Source organism: Toxorhynchites rutilus, chromosome 2 (assembly GCF_029784135.1).
Source record: "Toxorhynchites rutilus septentrionalis strain SRP chromosome 2, ASM2978413v1, whole genome shotgun sequence".
Taxonomy (NCBI): domain Eukaryota; kingdom Metazoa; phylum Arthropoda; class Insecta; order Diptera; family Culicidae; genus Toxorhynchites; species Toxorhynchites rutilus.
In genome coordinates this window covers 149,807,916-149,827,370 of record NC_073745.1, presented here as the reverse complement: position 1 = coordinate 149,827,370, position 19,455 = coordinate 149,807,916, and the positions used below count along the sequence as shown (strand labels likewise).

Sequence of the window (19,455 nt, the reverse complement as noted above, 5' to 3'; positions counted from 1 at the left end):
AAACGATAATCAAACTATTATCTAATCTAATCTTTTTACGTTCGGCGGGCTACACTTGATATAATTCAACCGAATCGACTGAAAAGGCTCAGTATACAAAAGAAGTTTCGCCAAGCAAATGCCTTTCCTGTAAACTGGGCCTGATTTTACACGAGTGAGTTGATTATTCAGTTGAACCACATTTCGAAGTGTGAATAAACTAACCACTACGATTTGCACCCAACATTTCTTATCACGAATTATTAAAAAAAACTGATACCAATGCAATAAACTTTCTTATCACAGTCTACAGTGACACAAACCGTTCACAATGCCAAACATTCGTCCATTGAACCCCGAGCTGGCCAAGAAAGCCAAAGAAGAGTTATTTGAGGTTCCCGAAAGATTGGATGACGATATTGCTGCATTGCGCACATGGCTAGCTAAAAGCCCACACATCAAATCACGCACGGATGACCAGTTCTTGGTAACCTATCTTCGAGGATGCAAACACAGCTTGGAACGTGCGAAAGAGAAACTAGACATGAACTACACGATGCGAAGCATCATGTCGGATATAATGAAAAATCGCGATCCGTTTGATGAAAAAACTGCCGCGATGATGCGGCGAGCCGGTTGTCTTCCGCTTCCCTTCACGGAAACACCAGCCAGCCCGCGAATCGTACTCATCAGACCAGGTGTACATGATCCAGCTGAATGCACCATCCAAGATATATTCAAAGTAAACATGATATTTTCGGATATAATGTTTAGGGAGGATGATAATCTAGTTGTTGCGGGACAAATTGGAATTTTGGACTTAACGGGCATGACAGTGGCCCACGTATTGCAGATGAATCCAACATTCGCGAAGAAAACCACCACGATGATGCAAGATGCAGCGCCACTTCGGATGAAAGCCATGCACTACATAAACGTATCACCAGTTTTCGAAACCGTGTTCAACCTGTTCAAAACATTTCTGAACGAAAAGAATCGATCGAGGGTGAGTGTAAAAATAAGGTTCATGGATGCTTATTGGTTCATGTTTTTCTCCGCAGATTTATGTGCACGGAAGTGATATGGAATCGCTATACAAACACGTTCCCAAACGATTACTACCTGCAGAGTATGGTGGTGAAGCTGGTCCAATCCAGGATATTGCCGATAAGTGGATAGAAAAAGCTGAAAGTTACAGCGATTATTTCAAGGAAGACGATCTGTACGGTACAGATGAAAGCAAGCGTCCAGGAAAACCAAAAACTGAAGAAAGTTTGTTCGGAATTGACGGTTCGTTTCGGAAACTGGAAGTTGATTGACCGAACTCCAGGGAGAAAATGACAATTTGAAGGATGTGAAACCCTACAAGGGTAACAACTCTTGGTATAATGTTTAGTAAAAAAAATACTGATCCGATATACAACGATATTAAGATAATTTCACTTTACTTCATTTGCAGACATAACATGCTGAAGCATTCTTCTTAGCGTTTAGCTCTACTATGATGTTTGGCATTTGGAAATTTCGTTGCTCTTAACTTTCCTATACTCGCGCATAGGTCTGGCAGACCGAACATGGATAAGGTAGCTGACTTAAATGACAATTCAATGAAGTAAAAAAAAAATAGTTTCTGGAGTTTTTTCACTCAATTATATCTTTCTCTTTGAATAAATACCAATAACGCCGGAAAATACACGATAGCAGCATCACAGTACACAAATTACGATTTTCGCCGCGTGAGTAAAGGAGTGTTAAGGCTTAAACTTTCTTCCTCAATATGTAGAGATTTCCGATTGACATTTGGAAGCATGAAAAGAAACTCTATTGCTGGCCGCAAACCAGAACAAATGAGCAGCGTTAGGGTCAATTGACCCCATTCAATCATAAGAGTGACCCCTATTACAAGTTGTGATGCTACCCATGCCAAGGGTCGTTTACAGAAGGGGTTTAACAAAAAAAATACTTTTCCGCTAACAGGGCCAGTAAGGTACACATACACATTGCGTGTGCAAATCGGTGTAGCTACTGCCTGGGGCAACCATGACCAGATTGGAACTGCATTAGACAGAAATTTCCATGCTTCCTATTAACCCCGCCCAAGAGTGTCAGCATGAGCCTGTGCGTCCATCTACCATTCTGTGCCACACTTCGCTTCTGCTAATCACCTAGTCATCAACACTGCTTTCGTGAGCTCCCAGATTCCTCTGGCTTTACGCCTATATCAATCGTTGTCCTCCGCCAGGGAGATGGAGACCATTCTGGCTTCGACACAGGCCACTTCCCACGATTTAATTCTGTATGTACTCGCGACTCGATTCACCATGAGCCGATACGTACTATTCAGCCTCTTCTAACTCCGCTAGGTTTCCAACCCAGCGATCCTGGGCCCCCGTATCATAGTGTCGTTGAGAAAACAATAGCCAAAGTATTCCCATTACTGCAGCTTGGGCAGGAAATGTCAGTGGTCTCGTTGCTTTTCCAATTAGTACCCCCAGTTATTTCAGTTCTCGGCGCTTCGAAGTTATCGAGTGCTCCCCAATGATGATTTCTGTCCATTGCTTCGCCTTGCGATTACTGATCATCACAATTTCCATCTTGTGATGGACTATATGCAGTTTCACGTTTTGCATCCAGCATCCGATCATGTCTATCGACTCGACTGCAGATTCAGGTTCATCACACCATTGGCCCAGTGTGAAGTATTGTGTGGGACTATTAAACGCGTTATTAACGTCAATCGCTATCACTGCACAGTATCGGTTTCTTCTACGCTTCTGTTTTGGGTGCCTTCTCGACCACTGTGCGAAATACATCTACCGTAGATCTTCCTTATCGAAATCCAAATGGTTTAGCTAATAGTTTATGGATTTCCTCCGTGCATTCTGTTAGCCTTTTAAGGACGATTGTCTCCATAAGTTTTTCGAGAATGTCTATAGGATAGGCATATTGGTCTATAAGTAGCCTGACCAAATAGTTCAGGAATAAAAACGGGACACGTAAGCAAAAAAAAAACTTTTTGATATTTTTAGAAAATTTTCATTGAGTGAAAAACCGAGTATGAAGCAAAATAATCAAACATTTTTAGATGTACCTGCTTTGTTCTCTACAACGAAGGAATATTTAGATGATGAAGTGACGTTGTGAAGGATATTATGATTTTTGGAAGTTTTATCATTAAATTTTTCATATTCCAGATCGATGTCTGTTTGAGAATTATCATAACTTTCATGGTCTCAACATAGCGTTGTGATTTTTCCGTTGTCCGCATATTGTTCATGGCAGAAAAAAATCCTTTTAACAGGTGCGGTACTACATCACATATAGAGAAATTCCACGCCTAAACAGACGATTTGGCGCGACCCTGTACCACTTTTATGTAGAACTACGTTTTTCAGTAAGGGTGCCAAATCAGAAAAAAGGTCACGGTTTTATGAAACAAAGTTAACGTTACTAACTACTTTCGCAACCAATGAATTTCAATGATTTGCACACCAATCGAATCGGAAATATTCTAAGATTTGTTTTAAGTACGAGGTCTGTTCAAAAAGTATCGCGACTTTCGAATTTACGCGGGTTACGTATATTCGACTCTAGATTTTTTGAGGCATTATGTTGGTACTTATGTCTCTCACTTATGCTTACAAGTACGGCTATTTTGAATGTTCAGTTAACTTTTGACAAATGCTTTTCATACATGTGTTTTGGTTCATCTTCGATTTTTGCCCATTGCAAAAATAGATCAAAGAATCTGTATCAAATTTTGTGTGAAAAACAAACTTAAGTGCGCGAACACATTCCGAATGTTGATTGTGACATCTGGTGAACCTACCTTGGAGTGGAACAACGTTTATCGCAGTTCGAAAAAATGTTCTCGGAGGGTCGAAAAGATGTAAACGACGCCGGAAGCCCGAGCACGTCAACAACTGAAATCGAATATAAGTAATCCGTGGGTATACAAAAATTGGGATCAGCTCTTGTAGATAGAGTGGTCCACTCTATCCCATTCCATTAAGCATTTCCATAGCCATAGCCGATTTTGCTTCAGCACTTCAAAGAGATTTCTCTAGAGATAGGCAAAAATCGAAGATGAACCAAAACACGTGTAAGAAAAGCAGTTGTCAAAAATGAACTGAAAATTCAAAATAGCCGTACTTGTCAGCATAAGTGAGATACATGAGTACCAACATAATGACACAAAAAAATCTAGAATCGAATATACGTAACCTTCGGAAGTCGCGATACTTTTTGAACAGACCTCGTATGCATTATAATTCTCTAATCCTCAAAGGTTTTGAATAAACGAAAATTGGAAGCATATTTTTTCCTGATGTTGAGAGGTTTTACAGAGATTTTTCACGATACATAGGAAGAATGGAAGAAAAATCAAACAGTGGTACACTTTTGTTTGATGACAGCACCGGGTCGGCTTTCATGCAGCCTGACGAGAGTGCTCCTATATTTATGTATTACATGCACATTTTGTTGTTTCATGCGTTACTAGATGTACATTGAAATGTTTAATAAATGTGCAATAATTGTGCCGAGGAGGCGGATATTTAATTGTTTGTGATCGAATGTGACTGTCGCGGTGAATAGTACATTGCTGCATTACTGTAAGGATATAAATTTCTTGTGTATTGCTCTCGCGAGGACAAGAATGGATCATCAATCAATAATCTTCACCTGTTTCTACAAAACTATCGATATCGATATTTTTAAAGCCCCTAAAACTTGATTTAAGTTATTTTAAAATTTTCTGTGCATTCTAACGTAATATCCGACATAATAAAAAGCGAATTGATTTTTATAATGTTTCTTTCATTCTGTCTGAGTTTTGTTCGAAACGCAGCGTAATTCAAACCGGATGTAATAAAGGTATTTTACAGGGGTGAGAGTTGTGTTTTTCGGCGAAAATTGAAGATGAAAGTTTGTTTCGCAACTTACTCGAAAATTGAGTTCAATATGTAGTAGACGTCTGGATTCCGAGCTATTATTTTGTCAAAGAAAGGTTAATGATTCTAGATATGTCCATATAAAAAAATAGTCATAAATAAAACTGATAATGAAAATAAGGATTTTGGTGCCTGCCACCATACGTATAAACTATAAAAAAATTGAGAGTATCGTGGCAACGGCCAGCTGATTTAGCGTGGAATTGTTCTGTAATACGCTAGCTTTACGAATTCTTACACTCTTAAAAATTCTTTTTCCATCTCTGTAAACATCTGCACCTTCCGATTTGCAACTGGCACGAATTCTTTGTTACACATTTTTATTTCATGAATTATAACTTCTCCAATCATTGTCTGTTTATCAAACAAAATATGTTCATTGGATTTTTTTTTTACTAATACTACTTTGAACATCTGATCATTTAGGAATGAACTTTAATACAATTCATACATTGTGTTGTGTTTCTCCTAGACTAGCCTTCAATCATTCAATGTATTCCAACGCAGTATAGGGTAAATGTTTCTGGTTTCTCCAGTCGAATATATGATAATGGTTTGTCCACTTTTTTGAATGCTCTAGCGCACCTGTGTCAAATCAGGTATGCAAATGTATCCAAACATATGAAAAAAATAGTGCTTTTCATGATTTGCAGTGGTTTTGTAGGTTTTTTTTACGGATTCATATGTTTAATAGGTTTATAAAATCCACCTTCTATTGGTGGCAACACGCCTCTCATTTGAGCTAACTTTAATTCAACCACAAGAAGATTATTTGGTACGTATTCAGACCTTTTCTGAATTATAACACTTACAAATGTTGTAATCATCATGCACACCATTTTGATCAGATTTATACATCTAAATAATGTATACATCTAAATAATGCATCTCGATGACCTCAATTCTGAACATGGATTACAGCCATTTGACGCGCTGCAGTTTGTTTATGTTGGCAGAAATAAAGTTTCTTCGTGTGGAGCTATGCCCAAGAAAAAGCAATATTCTGAAGAAAACCTTATTTATGTATGGATCAATATGATGACAGTAAACTCAAGCAATGAGGAATGCAACATCTACTTGAAAATTCGATTTCTTCATTCAAAAACAGTGATTTTTAAAACCGGATGAACCATGATCAGAGGTAAACAAACCATAATCATTACTCTGCTTTGAAGAAAGTCGTTAAAAACATTAAAATTTGGATAATTTGAACGCCTTATGGTATTATTAGCAACTAGAGACTTGGGGCTTTACAACAAACCCAAACTCGTCTTGATTATATGTGATTTTCATGAAGAAAAATCGATTTGCGTGAAAACACCCTAAATCGGACAAACCAAAACCGTTTACCTTTCTAGGTTTCACCTGATAATTGTCTGAAAGATCACTATTCGATCTCTGGTAGAAAGCAACCATTGTGTGCGCCACAGATTTACGAACAAAGCGCGAAGTCCAACAACACTTAATTTTACTCTTTATACTCAAAATATGGTACAGATTGATAAAAAGACGAAACAGTAAGAAAAATGGTCGAAAAACGGTACTGTCCCGTCAAAAACGGTACGTTTGATCAGCCTATCTATAGGATGTTGTATCACCAGGAGTCTTCTCTGGTTTAGACAACAGTACGAGTTTTTGTACCTTTCGTCAATCTAGGAAGTAGCATTCGTCTAAACACTTCTATATTGATATCCTGAAAGTATCCAGGAATACCGAGGCTGCCACTTTAAGAGCCACATTAGGGATTCCATCTAGCCCAGGTGATTTCTTCGTTTTATGTTTTTTCACAGCTCCTACTAGTTCATCATTAGACATCTGCCTGCTTTCAGCATTATCGACCCCGTCTTTCTATATAGCGTAGGTAGCCAGGTGGTCGAATCATGCTGCGGGAATAGCCCCTTTGTGATATCCTCTTCTTATCAGGGCAAATTTCGGCGGGTGCCGTTGGGCCCATGAGCTTCACCAATACCACTCGCAAGCCTTACCCCATGGATTGATGTTCACGTCTCGGCATAGCTCCGTTGATATTTGTGATTACCGTTCCATTCCATTCATCCGTTTCGTTGGTCTTTATGATTACGAAACCCTTGTATGACCTTGAGACTACCTACTGAATGGGATATTGTCCACAGGTTTGAAAATTGGCGATAAACAACGAAAGAGGATCTGAGACAGAATTTTGTAGGTGCCATTCAAGATCGTAATTGCACGGTATTTTCCACAATCCAGTCTGCCACCTTTTCATAGAAAGGGAATATTACCCCGTCCTTCCACTCCTCTGGTAGTTGTTCTATGTCCCAGATCCTGACTATCAACCGGTGCACACACTCTACAAGTTTTCCCGGCCCTCCCTTGAAGAGCTCCACTGCGAGGCCCTGCTTATCAGCTGTTTTGTGGTTTTAGCTGATAAATGACCTCCTTAACTTCACTCATCATCGGTGGTGGTACGTCGTCGTTGTTCACTGCACCGGTGTAGTCCTCATCTACGGTGTCTTGATCTCCTGTCTGCGCGCTGTTCAGGGGTTCATCGTAGTGCTGCCTCCACCTTTCGATCTCGTCGCGTCGTCGTCGCAGTCGTCGTAGGTGGTACCGTGATGAGCGCTGGTGTCTTCTGTTGCTCCGGCTCCGCGATAATTGCAGTTGCTCCGTGTGAGCATATGGAAGACACATTGGGTTTCGGGTATAATTCCCCGTGAAAGCGGGCGACAGATTGTCAGAATCGACAACTTTCTAAAAAAAACGTTTCCAAATTGACCACTTTTGACATCGTTCAATTGGGTCAAATGTAGCTTTGAAGACGACGGAGATATGATGAAAGAATGAAGGCCTTCCTTAAAGAGCTCTACTGCGAGGACATCCTTGCGATCCTTGAAGTCTTTCTTTTCCTTGTAGTAATGTTCTCTTCAACTATTGAATTATTAATGCCCCCACTGTTCTATATTACATGGGGTAGTTCAGACAGGGAATAAAATGAGCGTTTCACAGAATGGGGCATCATAAAACATTCTACCTTAAGTATATTGTAAGCAACATTGTTCGCCATGCAGGCAATCACAGATAAGTTCCGACGATATCGTTATCATGAAAAAATAACCATCTTTGTTAGTACCATTGTGAATTACGCTCTGCGTCATATTACACCAGATAGCACCATACCAGAAGCAACAGATAGCAGCCCATCGTCATTCATTCTCCGACCTCCGTTCAAACCATTTGTACGCATTCCGTACGCGCTACAACAACGTGGTCGCTTCAAAACAAATTGTAAGTGAACAAATTATTGCTTATTTTTAACAAGCAAAACACACGCTTTCATTAAAAACAAAAAAAAAAGAACATTGTGTATGGAATCTTAAAATAGATTTATCGTGCGATCAAATCGTCACAAATTTCCGACGAATCGCTCCACGCGATTGGGAATATCAGCAAGTAATCGTAAAGTGATATTGCAAAAAATATTGACACTTATCTAGTTCACGCGCTCACAATTGAAAAGCACTCACTCTCGTTTTCAGCTGACCAGTTCCGCCTGATTGGTTCCAGACAGTCATTCGACAACAATATGGTGAACATTAGACCCGTTTCGGACGCCCTGCGCAAGAAAGCCCACGAGGAATTAAATGAAAAACCTGAACGCATACAGGAAGATCTAAACGCCCTCCGTCAGTGGATTGCAAAAAGTCCCCACATCCGAGCACGCATCGATGACCAATTCCTCATCACTTTTCTCCGAGGATGTAAGTATAGTTTGGAGCGCACAAAGGAAAAGATAGATTTGTACTATACAGTGAGGACCCTGTCTCCGGAGTTGATTCGGGCTCGCGATCCAGAGAATCCGAAAACTCGAAACATTATCCGTTTAGGGATAGCAGTTCCGCTACCAAACACGGAAACTCCCGACTCGCCGAGAATCATATTAATTCGACCTGCAGTTTACGACCCGGCGGAGGTTAGCATCGAAGATTTGATACGAGTGAGCACCATGACAACCGACGTGATGATGATCGAGGACGATAGTTTTGTAATATCGGGGCAGGTCAGTGAAATCTAAATTTACAGGGACGTTATGAGGCATGTTATTTATCTTTTTTTCTAGTTTATAGTCTAACATAAACGACTAACTGTATTCATATACAAGTATCTTCAGACTTTCCACTCAAAAATCCATCAAGGTGTGTTTTAGGCATCAGCATTTCATCCAAGTACAGTAGAACCTCGAGTTCCATAGTGATTCTATAGCCATTTCCGAAATTTGTCAGGTTTGGTAGCCGGTTTGATTTTCCAATTCCATAGAACGAAATATAGCTAGTGTTTGTTTGAGATCTAATGAGATCTTTGCTTTACTTCAATCAGTTCATCGGAAATGTAATCGTTTCCAAATTTCTTCAAAATTCTGCTTCGCATACAAAAATGTTTTCTGCGGATTTCGATTGTTTTTTCTTTGAAATCATTATTACTCGCCGTTTATTTTTACGTTAATTAGGGATGTGTGTGGTTATCTTAACCCCATATTGGACAACTGGTGTTGAAGTATGGGTTAACTCACCGGGTGAATATCTGATTTGTCTGGGTAACTCTTGGATTCTCATTCATTTTTCTTCGCAGGATCTGAGATACACGATACGGCATATTTCTTCAGTGGACGTCAACAAACGGGAATTGTAGAAATTGAATCTTTTCACGATGAAAAATAGTAACTGCAGTGGCCGTTCGATTTGAGCCCTATCATTACCGGCCGCCTTTTCAAATCAAATTCCAAAACTTGTCTTAGATAAAAGAGGTAAAATTAGCTTTCAGTAGTACACTTTAAAGAGCGAATCTTGAAAATTTTAAGCTATTCCAAACTCTGATACTGCCAGCGGTGCCAGAAGTTTTGTGCATACTCATACATATGTAAAGCTCCTGGTATTAGTTGAGACAATTTAGTGGTACATCACGGTCGTCGACCTCGGGGATCGGATGGGTCATAGTTCTCACCAAGAAATGTGGCGGGATTAACACAGATAAGTCGTTGAGGTCGCACGGCAGCGCTAGTTGTGGGGTAATACTATCTTTAATTTGATCAAAGCAGTGATTAATTCTTCGAAGAAAAGCAGTGAGGAACAAGTTGGCGCACTAAGGATATCTTGGCTATTTTTACCGCGGCCTTCTGAAGTTGGGAGCGGCTAGCAGCCACATATGCTGCATAAGTATTTTTGCTTGCACTACGGCTGGAGATAATAATCCTAGGGAATCGTATAGTTGGGATATTGTCGACAGGATGCTACGCTTCGTTGTCGCTTGATTGTCAATTGTTGACTTTTCATTGAGTCCGAATTTGGTAGGAGATTAAGTCGGGTATACAAGTCCGCTACCGTCGCATGTATTCTTCCGACTATGTCCACGTAATCGGCGAAGCAGATAAATTGACTAGACTTGTTAAAAATCGTGCCCCGCATGTTGAAGCCCACTCTCCGCATAACACCATCCAGCGCCACGTTGAAGAGCAGACAGGAGAGTTCATCGCCTTGTAGAAGTCCCCTGTGAGTCTCAAATGATTCCGACAGCTCACCTGAGATCCGCACACTGCACCGCACACCGTTCATCGTCACCTGAATCAGTCTTGTCAGATTTCGGGGAAAGCCGTGTTCGTCCGTGATTCTCCATAGTCGATCGATTGTATCATATGCGGCATTGAAATTGACGAAGATGTATTGCGTAGGCACCTGATACTCACGGCACTTTTGGAGGATCTGCCGCAGTGTAAAAATCCGCCGTCGAGCAACCGGGCATGGATCCGCCCTTATTACTTCCCACAGATCTACTTACTATTGGCGATAAACAACGAAAGAGGATCTGAGACAGAATTTTGTAGGTGCCATTCAAGATCGTAATTGCACGGTATTTTCCACAATCCAGTCTGCCACCTTTTCATAGAAAGGGAATATTACCCCGTCCTTCCACTCCTCTGGTAGTTGTTCTATGTCCCAGATCCTGACTATCAACCGGTGCACACACTCTACAAGTTTTCCCGGCCCTCCCTTGAAGAGCTCCACTGCGAGGCCCTGCTTATCAGCTGTTTTGTGGTTTTAGCTGATTAATGACCTCCTTAACTTCACTCATCATCGGTGGTGGTACGTCGTCGTTGTTCACTGCACCGGTGTAGTCCTCATCTACGGTGTCTTGATCTCCTGTCTGCGCGCTGTTCAGGGGTTCATCGTAGTGCTGCCTCCACCTTTCGATCTCGTCGCGTCGTCGTCGCAGTCGTCGTAGGTGGTACCGTGATGAGCGCTGGTGTCTTCTGTTAATGACGACTGACAGTTGAGCACGCAGTTTGACCATCCCCTGGGTCATGTTCCCGTTTAGACATCGTTGAATTTCAGCAACCGTTTCTGATAACTTAACTCTAGAGACTGATGTTCCATCGAACTAGTGATATACATCAGCCAAAGAGATATTCCGTAATTGCCCATTTTTCTCATTCTCATTAGCTGATACTCTTTCGGACCAATGGTTCCGATGTTTCCGTATTTTATAATTTGTTACTTGTTATGCATCCGGTTAATTGTAAAAGACATTTGGCAACGCTGGTCCGAACAGAGACAATTTAGAGCTTTTTCTCTTTTCGCTCATATATTATTTTGATCTTCTTAAAGGGTGTGTCACATCAAGTTGCATCACGGAAAAATCGCTGTAGAAATTCGCCCAGTAGACCGATCCTTTTGAAAATTTTAGACAGTAAAATAAAAATTATTAAACAACTTTTGGCATTTTCTTTTTTTCATACTTCGAGCCCAAGCCCGTATGCTCGCACCTTCCTCCTTACCCCGTCCATAAGGTTCTGTACAACGTCAGGTTGTAGTTTTTTTTTTAACAGAAATCCATTTTCTCTTGAACTCCGCCTCCGATTTGACAACTTTTGGGTTCTTCTGGAGGGCTTGCTTCATAATCGCCCAATATTTCTCTATTGGGCGAAACTCCGGCGCGTTGGGCGGGTTCATTTCCTTTGGCACGAAGGTGACCCCGTTGGCTTCGTACCACGCCAACACATCCTTTGAATAATGGCACGAAGCGAGATCCGGTCAGAAGATGGTCGGGCCCTCGTGCTGCTTCAATAGTGGTAGTAAGCGCTTCTGTAGGCACTCCTTAAGGTAAACCTGCCCGTTTACCGTCCGGTCATCACGAAGGGGGCGCTCTGCTTTCCGCAAGAGCAGATCACTTGCCACACCATGTACTTTTTGGCAAACTTGGATAGTTTCTGCTTGCGAATCTCCTCCGGAACGCTGAATTTGTCCACTGCGGAGAAGAACAAGAGGCCCGGCAGCTGACGAAAGTCCGCTTTGACGTAGGTTTCGTCGTCCATTACCAGGCAATGCGGCTTCGTCAGCATTTCGGTGTACAGCTTCCGGGCTCGCGTCTTCCCCACCATGTTTTGCCTTTCGTCGCGGTTAGGAGCCATCTGAACCTTGTATGTACGCAGACCCTCCCGCTGCTTGGTCCGCTGGACGAATAAACTTGACAAATTCAGCTTATTGGCGACATCCCGGACCGAACTTCTCGGATCATGTCTAAACTACTTAACTACGCGCTTGTGATCTTTTTCACTGACGGAGCATCCATTTTTGCCGTTCTTCACCTTCCGGTCGATGGTTAGGTTCTCGAAGTATCGTTTTAGTACTCTGCTGACCGTGGATTGGACGATTCCCAGCATCTTACCGATGTCCCGATGTGGCAACTCCGGATTCTCGAAATGAGTGCACAGGATTAATTCACGACGCTCTTTTTCATTCGACGACATTTTTCCAAATTTACGAAAAATTGACAGTGAAGCATGGTTAACGTGATCTATACACTCTTATCTGATTATAAGCGAAAGCTGAAGATATAATTCCTAAAAATTAAATTTCTACAGCGTTTTTTCCGTGATGCAATTTGATGTGACACACCCTTTATTTATGGAGGAATGTTCTCACGTCTTGCTTGCGTTCATGGATAGTCTAAGAATTTGCTTGCATACAGAGACAAAGCTTTACCATAGATCATGAGCAGATGAAGCAAAAGGATTTTAAAATCGATTTATATTTACATATACCTATATTTTAATTATTGTGGCGTTTCTTCTCTTGTCTTTTTCTCATCTCTTACAACCGTGTAGTGGTCTGATGCGATGTTAGTACAACGATAGGTTCTGACGTCGATGATATCCGAGAAGTTCCGAGCGTCGATCAAAACGTGGTCAATTTGTGTTTCTGTTTGCTGAGGTGCTCTCCTGGTGTAACGGTATCGAAGGCTGTGCTTGAAAAAGGTGCAACGTATGGTCATGTTTATGTAGGCAGCGAAGTAGATAAGTCCAAGGTTGTTTTCGTTGGTTCGCGGATGGGTGCTGAACCTGCCAATTACCGGTCTGAATTCCTCCTCTTGGCCAACCTGAGCGTTCAAATCACCGAAGACGATTTTGATGTCATGTTTTGGGCAGCGATCGTGTTCACGCTCTAGTTGCGCGTAGGATTCTTCTTTATCGTCATCGGAGCTAACTAGATGGGGGCTGTGGACGTTCATGATGCTGATGTTAAAGAAGTTGCTTCGCATCCTCAGTCTGCACTTTGTTTCGTTGATCGACCACCAACCAATCACCCATTTCTACATATCCCCCATAACGATGAAAGCTTTATTTTAGCTCGTGTGTGTTGCCCCAGCTCTGGTAGATGGCAGCGGCGTAGTGAGGGTAGACAGCGCCCTTGGCAAACTATGAAAGTGGCGCCCCAGAAAATACCACTTTTTTCGATTTTATCACTGATTTTGAGATTGTGATATTTTGAGAAAACTACTCACTTATACCAATGTTCACTTTGAGCTGTTTATTCGAATTTAGAATACCAGAAATACAACTACCAGCTTTGTTTACCCTCTAGTTAAATCTTTGCCTTGCGTGCTGATCCAAATGATCCACAATTGCATCTAAATCAAGGTCTGCTAGCGATCCTTTCTCGATCGAATGAATTGCCGAGCCAGTGAGTTGGTCTTGGTTCATTTTAGAACGCAGATATTTTTTAATGAATTCCCATTGATACTACCTCTGATACAAGTTCCTTTGTATCAACGTCTGAAGAAAAATTCCGTCTGAAATTTGACGCAGTCTGCTTCAATTTACCCATGCTCATTAGAGTGCCAATTGATGTGTGGGAAAAAAGTGACCTTCGAATTATCAAATGAGACTTGATTTAAAGTGTTGGTTCCCACGAAAAACTACCCTATGCAAAATATCAGCTCAATCGAACTTCATTTACTTGTGTCGCACAGCCGTCAAATCTTGAGGTTTTTGAAAACCGAAAAATCACCCAAAGGGGGAGTAAAAAAAATTTTTTTTATGTTCAAAATGGATGAAACGTCTAGATCTACTGTCATCTCGGAATTTTTTTGTTGTTGTCAAAAATCGACACTCTGGGACTGGGACTGGTAGTTTTTCGGAATACGAGGCAAAACGTATGAGTTAGGGTGCCAATGAAAATCGTCATATTGATTTTTCATACGGGACTTCCTGCGAAATGTGGATTTGTACGAAAAAATATCCTATGCAAAATATTAGCTCATTCGGACTTCATGTACTATTGTCACAGATGTTAAAATTTGGGTTTTCTGAAAATCAAAAAAAAATTATTTCCCTCCTGCACGAGGACAGTGATCAGCCCCCTGGTTAGTTTCGTTTCTATTTTGAAGTTAGTATTACATTTATCTTGCGTTTATATAATGAATATACTACCCAAATATGCATGGTTGACGTAGGTGCCAACTGTGTTTTTGAAATGGATTAAAATAATAAAAACCATAAAATACATCTGACCGTTTTTTGACCGTTAAAATTTTTTGAATTGAGACAGATTATTCTATATAAATTGTTCACATCCATTATGATTTACCTAAAAACGAGAAAAAAGTATTGGTTGATTTTGGATGTTACGTCAATCATTCAAATTTGGGTAGTATAACCCACCCCTAGTTTTTCAGAACGCAGAATGTGTTTTGACAACAGCACGAGGATACTTATTACCTTAAATGTGATAGTTTAGCTTATTGACACCCATTTAACCAAAAATAATCTCCAAAGCTGAACAAAATAAATGTGAAACGATAAGTTTTTCGAACTGACTCGGGAATTTCATTCTAAAGAATTTGCACAATTTATTATTCCTATTTATGGTGGAAGACCAATCAAACTATATACGAAAAATATACGAAACAAGTGAGATGTCGTACATATTAAAAAGTGTTGCCATAAAAAACATAAATAAATAACATTATCTTGATTCCATAGATCGGCATTCTGGATGTTTCCGACGTAACGATGGCCCACTTTCTTCAGTTTACTCCCGGATACGTAAAGAAAATGGTAATGATGAGTCAGGACGCCTCACCTCTGCGACAGAAAGGATTCCACTACATCAACACACCTAATGGATTCGAAATCGTGTTCAATATGTTCAAAAGTTTTATGAGCGAAAAGAATAAATCCAGGGTAAGTCAACATCACAGTAAAACCTCCAGAATACCACAATCTACCATTCAAACAGCTTTATGTTCACGGACACGATTTTGAATCACTCTATCGGCATGTGCCTCAACGATTGCTGCCTAACGAATATGGCGGAGAAGCCGGATCACTTCAAGACATTATTAGCCAATGGGAACAGAAATTGGTATCATACCGAGATTACTTCCTGGAGGAGGATCAATACGGTACGGACGAAAGCAAACGACCCGGGAAGCCCAAGAATGCTGAAACGTTATTCGGAGTGGATGGGTCGTTTCGGAAACTCGAAGTAGATTAAAATATTGTTTGCTAGTGTAATATTATTCGATACCAATTAAATCAAATGTATTCGGTCGAGTGTATCTTGTAGTCCTCTTGGTTCATAGAACGGTCCGAACAAATCAGCTTAGCGTTAGCGTAGAGTGAATACCTAACAGTATCATCACTTGGGAGTTTCAAAGCAGAAGATTTTGTTTCACCCGATGCTATTGTCGGGGCATTTTTCGATGGTACCACCCAGCCCGATATAAGCTTCTCATCCCCACAAGGCCCACGTGGCTGCAGTTGTCCAATGATTGCTACTGCGGGTTCTCTCCTCTTCACCTTCTTGAAAAAATATTCACGTTTACACCTTGTGTGAAGCGTGTTGCCTTAGCTTACCTTCTTGGCTTTGTTACTATGCCAGAAACATCTCCAGATTCGCGTCTTATTGTAAGCTTTTCTGAAGTTGTCGTTCGTTAAACCGTAAATTATAGGGTTGATGGCTGCATTCAGAAACATTAGATAATGTGAAACATACCACAGAATCTGAAAACCTCGTCCGATCTGATCAGTGTTTTCATTGACAAATCGATCGTATCGTATAAATACAAGCGTGGTAAACGGAATTCGTAAGAGAATGAAAACAACCAAAACAACAAACAGCGACTTCGCCACTCTTTTTTTGTAGCAAACCGCAATGGGATGTTCTCTTCTAAAAACTTTTCGTTCGTACCGATATAGCTTCGAAAAAATTAGGCTATAGCTGCAAATCATAACCGCCAGGGGAAACCACACGAGCGCTCCAACCAGCACATGCCAGTATCGTGGAAGGATCCAGGTTTTCTCCGAGCAAAATGTTTCCAGATAATCCTTCCAATTGCGTTCCCTGTAGTTGCGGAAAATCGCTAAGGGAAGTGCCAGCAGTAATCCAACAAGCCAGGTTGTAACCATCATGATCGAGGCGCCTCGGGTGGTCAACCTGGATTTTTTGGAGAACACGACGGCCGTCAACCGATCGTAACTGATCGCGCAGAGACATAGAACAGATGTGATGAGAAGTGAACCTGTAAGACAATCAAATTTATTTCCAGAGAAACTATCTAAGGTTTTGCTGAATCATACCTTCTAAAAATCCTTGCAATTTACAACCAACAGCCCCCAACACATAATTCTGGTAAAAGTTCTGCATCATAAACATTCCGGGACATATCACTAGTGTAGCTAGGTCAGCGATGGCTAGGTTTGCAATCAGGACATTTGTGGACGTTCTAAGCGCACGGATGGTGCAGACGATGCAAAGTAGCGCAATATTGCCGAAGATTCCAAACGTGACAACGGGAACTAGTGTGACTGTTTTTAACAGCACCTCCCACAACGGTACCATGTACCATATCTCACGAGGATAGTCGTAAATGCTGACGTTCATCTGAAAATAGACCAATAACATCAACAGGAGTACGGTCGGCGTTTTGCCGCTTCAAATCTGCCATCATACCGTTGCCATATCATCGTCGGTTAGGTAAGGTACGGGTCGACCAGAAGAATCGATTGTAGAATCCATGATTTTGATAAGTATTAGTACTGAATAAGATGAAAATTTTATTTATAAATCTAATCAGGGAGCCATAATTTCCAACTCAAATGCCCATTCCCTAGTTTAAGAATGATAAAGTTGCTATGTTTCTTATAGTCCATGTAGACTACGAGAAGATACACGAGGATCATTTGAATAGTCCGTTCGAAAATATTTTTATTTTTCGACATAGTCTCCTTTTAGGCTTATACCCTTCATCCAACGCTGGCTGCTCTAGAAACAGACCGATTTGGCTGAACCTTGGTATGTGTTTTTCCAGGATATGTTAATAACTAACCATAACCTTGATACGCGCCAGTGGTGCCATCTTACTGACTTTCCACGGACTTTTCCAACGACTCTCGTACAATGTACTTGTGTCAATTTTCTTAAAAAAATAAATTTCTTCTATCGTTTTACTTTATATTTCGGCCAAAATTTCGAAACGAAAATATTTTTCTTCATATCCATATCTTCTTTATAATGGCCAATGGATAACTTGATCCTCCCTTGTGGGTACATTCAGGATATTGTAACTTTCTTCCGTACCTGCAATGCCTCGTTTGGCTTCTTTCTGTATGATTGAGTCCATCAGGTCACAAGCGCTCTATGTCAAGTGATTCAAAAGAGATTGAATTGATCGCGAAGCATTTGTGTCAACATCGCAATCAGTTTACACTTCCAAAAATCTGATTTTAGCGTTACGTATTTTGTGCGTGGTGTTTTGATGTTCACTGTCAAGGGAGTTTACAAATAAGGTTGTGGACTCGAAGATCTACAAGGAACCACGCTTGTTTTTGTCATTTTGCCATTCAAAGGTAAACTGCCACAAGATGGTTAAAACCTGGTTAAAATGGTAAATCAATCAATCTATAGCTGCTACAAGCAAGAAATAGATAAGAAAAAAATCACGCAAAATGTTGACAACGTGTCATAACGGCCATTTGCCACTCAATGCATCGTCTGATCTTGTACTTGTCGAATTCTTAAAAAAAAATGCATTATTTTAAAAATCAAAATTCAATTTTCTCAAAAATATATTTTTTTTAAATTCCCAAGAATATATATATGAATAGTCGTTATAATTCCCAACAAGTCGTCCATACATCGAAAGATAGGCACATTTACAGGGAAAATTTTTTTCTAACAACAACTTTTTTATATTTTCTTTGAAAAAAATACAACTAATCCTAATTTTGTTTAAAGTAAAGATAGCGATATAGTGTATTCGACAAAGTTTTAGATCTTATTAAAATATGAACTTTTGTCGAAGACGTCAACTTTATATCTGTTATAGTTTTTGGAATATAAGTCATTTTTGTATGAAAACTCCTAAAAAAATAATGTTTTGCACGTAACATTTTTGTATGAAAATTCTCACGTTTGACATGTTCTTGACATGTTTCTAAATAGAGAAAAGTTAGCAAATCATGTAAATTAAGGTATTATTTTCAGTAACGATTAGATATTTCCACATTTTCCTCGATACTGGAAGCCCACCAGTGGTTAATACTAATTCGATAACCACCTGTTAATAGCACTTGATTGAAACATATTTGGTCACAGTGTCACACAGGTCACATGGATAGAAAACATTCAAATAAATTCTTTCACATGAATGTATTTTTAAATTCCTAGAGGAACTGGCAGATTATTTTCCGGATCTTTCTCGATGCTGAATGGCATCCAAACGGAAAAAATTGGTCACCTTCTCTTCTCCTGAAGGATCGGCTTCTCTGTGCTCCCTCACAGTTTCAAACAAACTGCTCACGTTTCAGGGCAGATCTCGATCTTTCGCCGTCCAGCATCCTCAGCAACGATGTTGTCTTGTCGATGTCCTCACGAAAAATGAATGCGTCTCACCACCAGAATATCGCTTAAGTATGCTTTTTGTGCGTGATTGAATCGAGAGAAGGCGTGGTTTACGATGGCAATTTGGAAGGCAAACTAGAGGGGAATGAACTCTCTGAGCTCGGATCTTTCGGCGACTGAGCAATAATCGATTGCGGGCGCATACAATATTGAATACGGAAATATCTTACTGATGAGGAAGAATAATCTTCAGAAGCTATCCTGTTAATTGCGATTGATTGAAAAATCACTAAACCAAATGTATTTGGTCACAGTGTTACATGGATGGAAAACATTCAAATAAACTCTTTCACATGAATGTATTTTTAAAT

At 40.4% G+C, this 19,455-nt stretch overlaps 2 protein-coding genes across 4 annotated transcripts; one reads left to right on the top strand and one right to left on the bottom strand.

The window, feature by feature from the left end:
* Window positions 1-97: 97 nt before the first annotated feature.
* On the top strand, window positions 98-15,791 carry LOC129766230 (uncharacterized). The gene is made up of 7 exons (XM_055766746.1): window positions 98-154; window positions 286-985; window positions 1,041-1,289; window positions 7,979-8,195; window positions 8,447-8,967; window positions 15,223-15,423; window positions 15,479-15,791. The coding sequence occupies exons 2-7, from the start codon at window positions 311-313 to the stop codon at window positions 15,734-15,736; spliced, it is 2,121 nt and encodes a 706-aa protein (XP_055622721.1). The 5' UTR covers window positions 98-154; window positions 286-310; the 3' UTR covers window positions 15,737-15,791.
* On the bottom strand, window positions 15,674-18,369 carry LOC129768458 (neuropeptide FF receptor 2-like). 3 transcript variants are annotated; one of them, XM_055770129.1, is made up of 5 exons: window positions 17,822-18,369; window positions 17,195-17,280; window positions 16,822-17,125; window positions 16,099-16,763; window positions 15,674-16,044 (listed from the first exon to the last, which is right to left on the bottom strand). In XM_055770129.1, the coding sequence occupies exons 1-5, from the start codon at window positions 17,862-17,864 to the stop codon at window positions 15,778-15,780; spliced, it is 1,365 nt and encodes a 454-aa protein (XP_055626104.1). In that variant the 5' UTR covers window positions 17,865-18,369; the 3' UTR covers window positions 15,674-15,777. The 3 variants fall into 3 exon arrangements, with proteins under 3 accessions (XP_055626104.1, XP_055626105.1, XP_055626106.1); XM_055770130.1 differs by having other exon boundaries at window positions 15,674-16,041; XM_055770131.1 differs by having other exon boundaries at window positions 15,678-16,044; window positions 16,822-18,369.
* Between the last annotated feature and the right edge of the window lie 1,086 nt (window positions 18,370-19,455).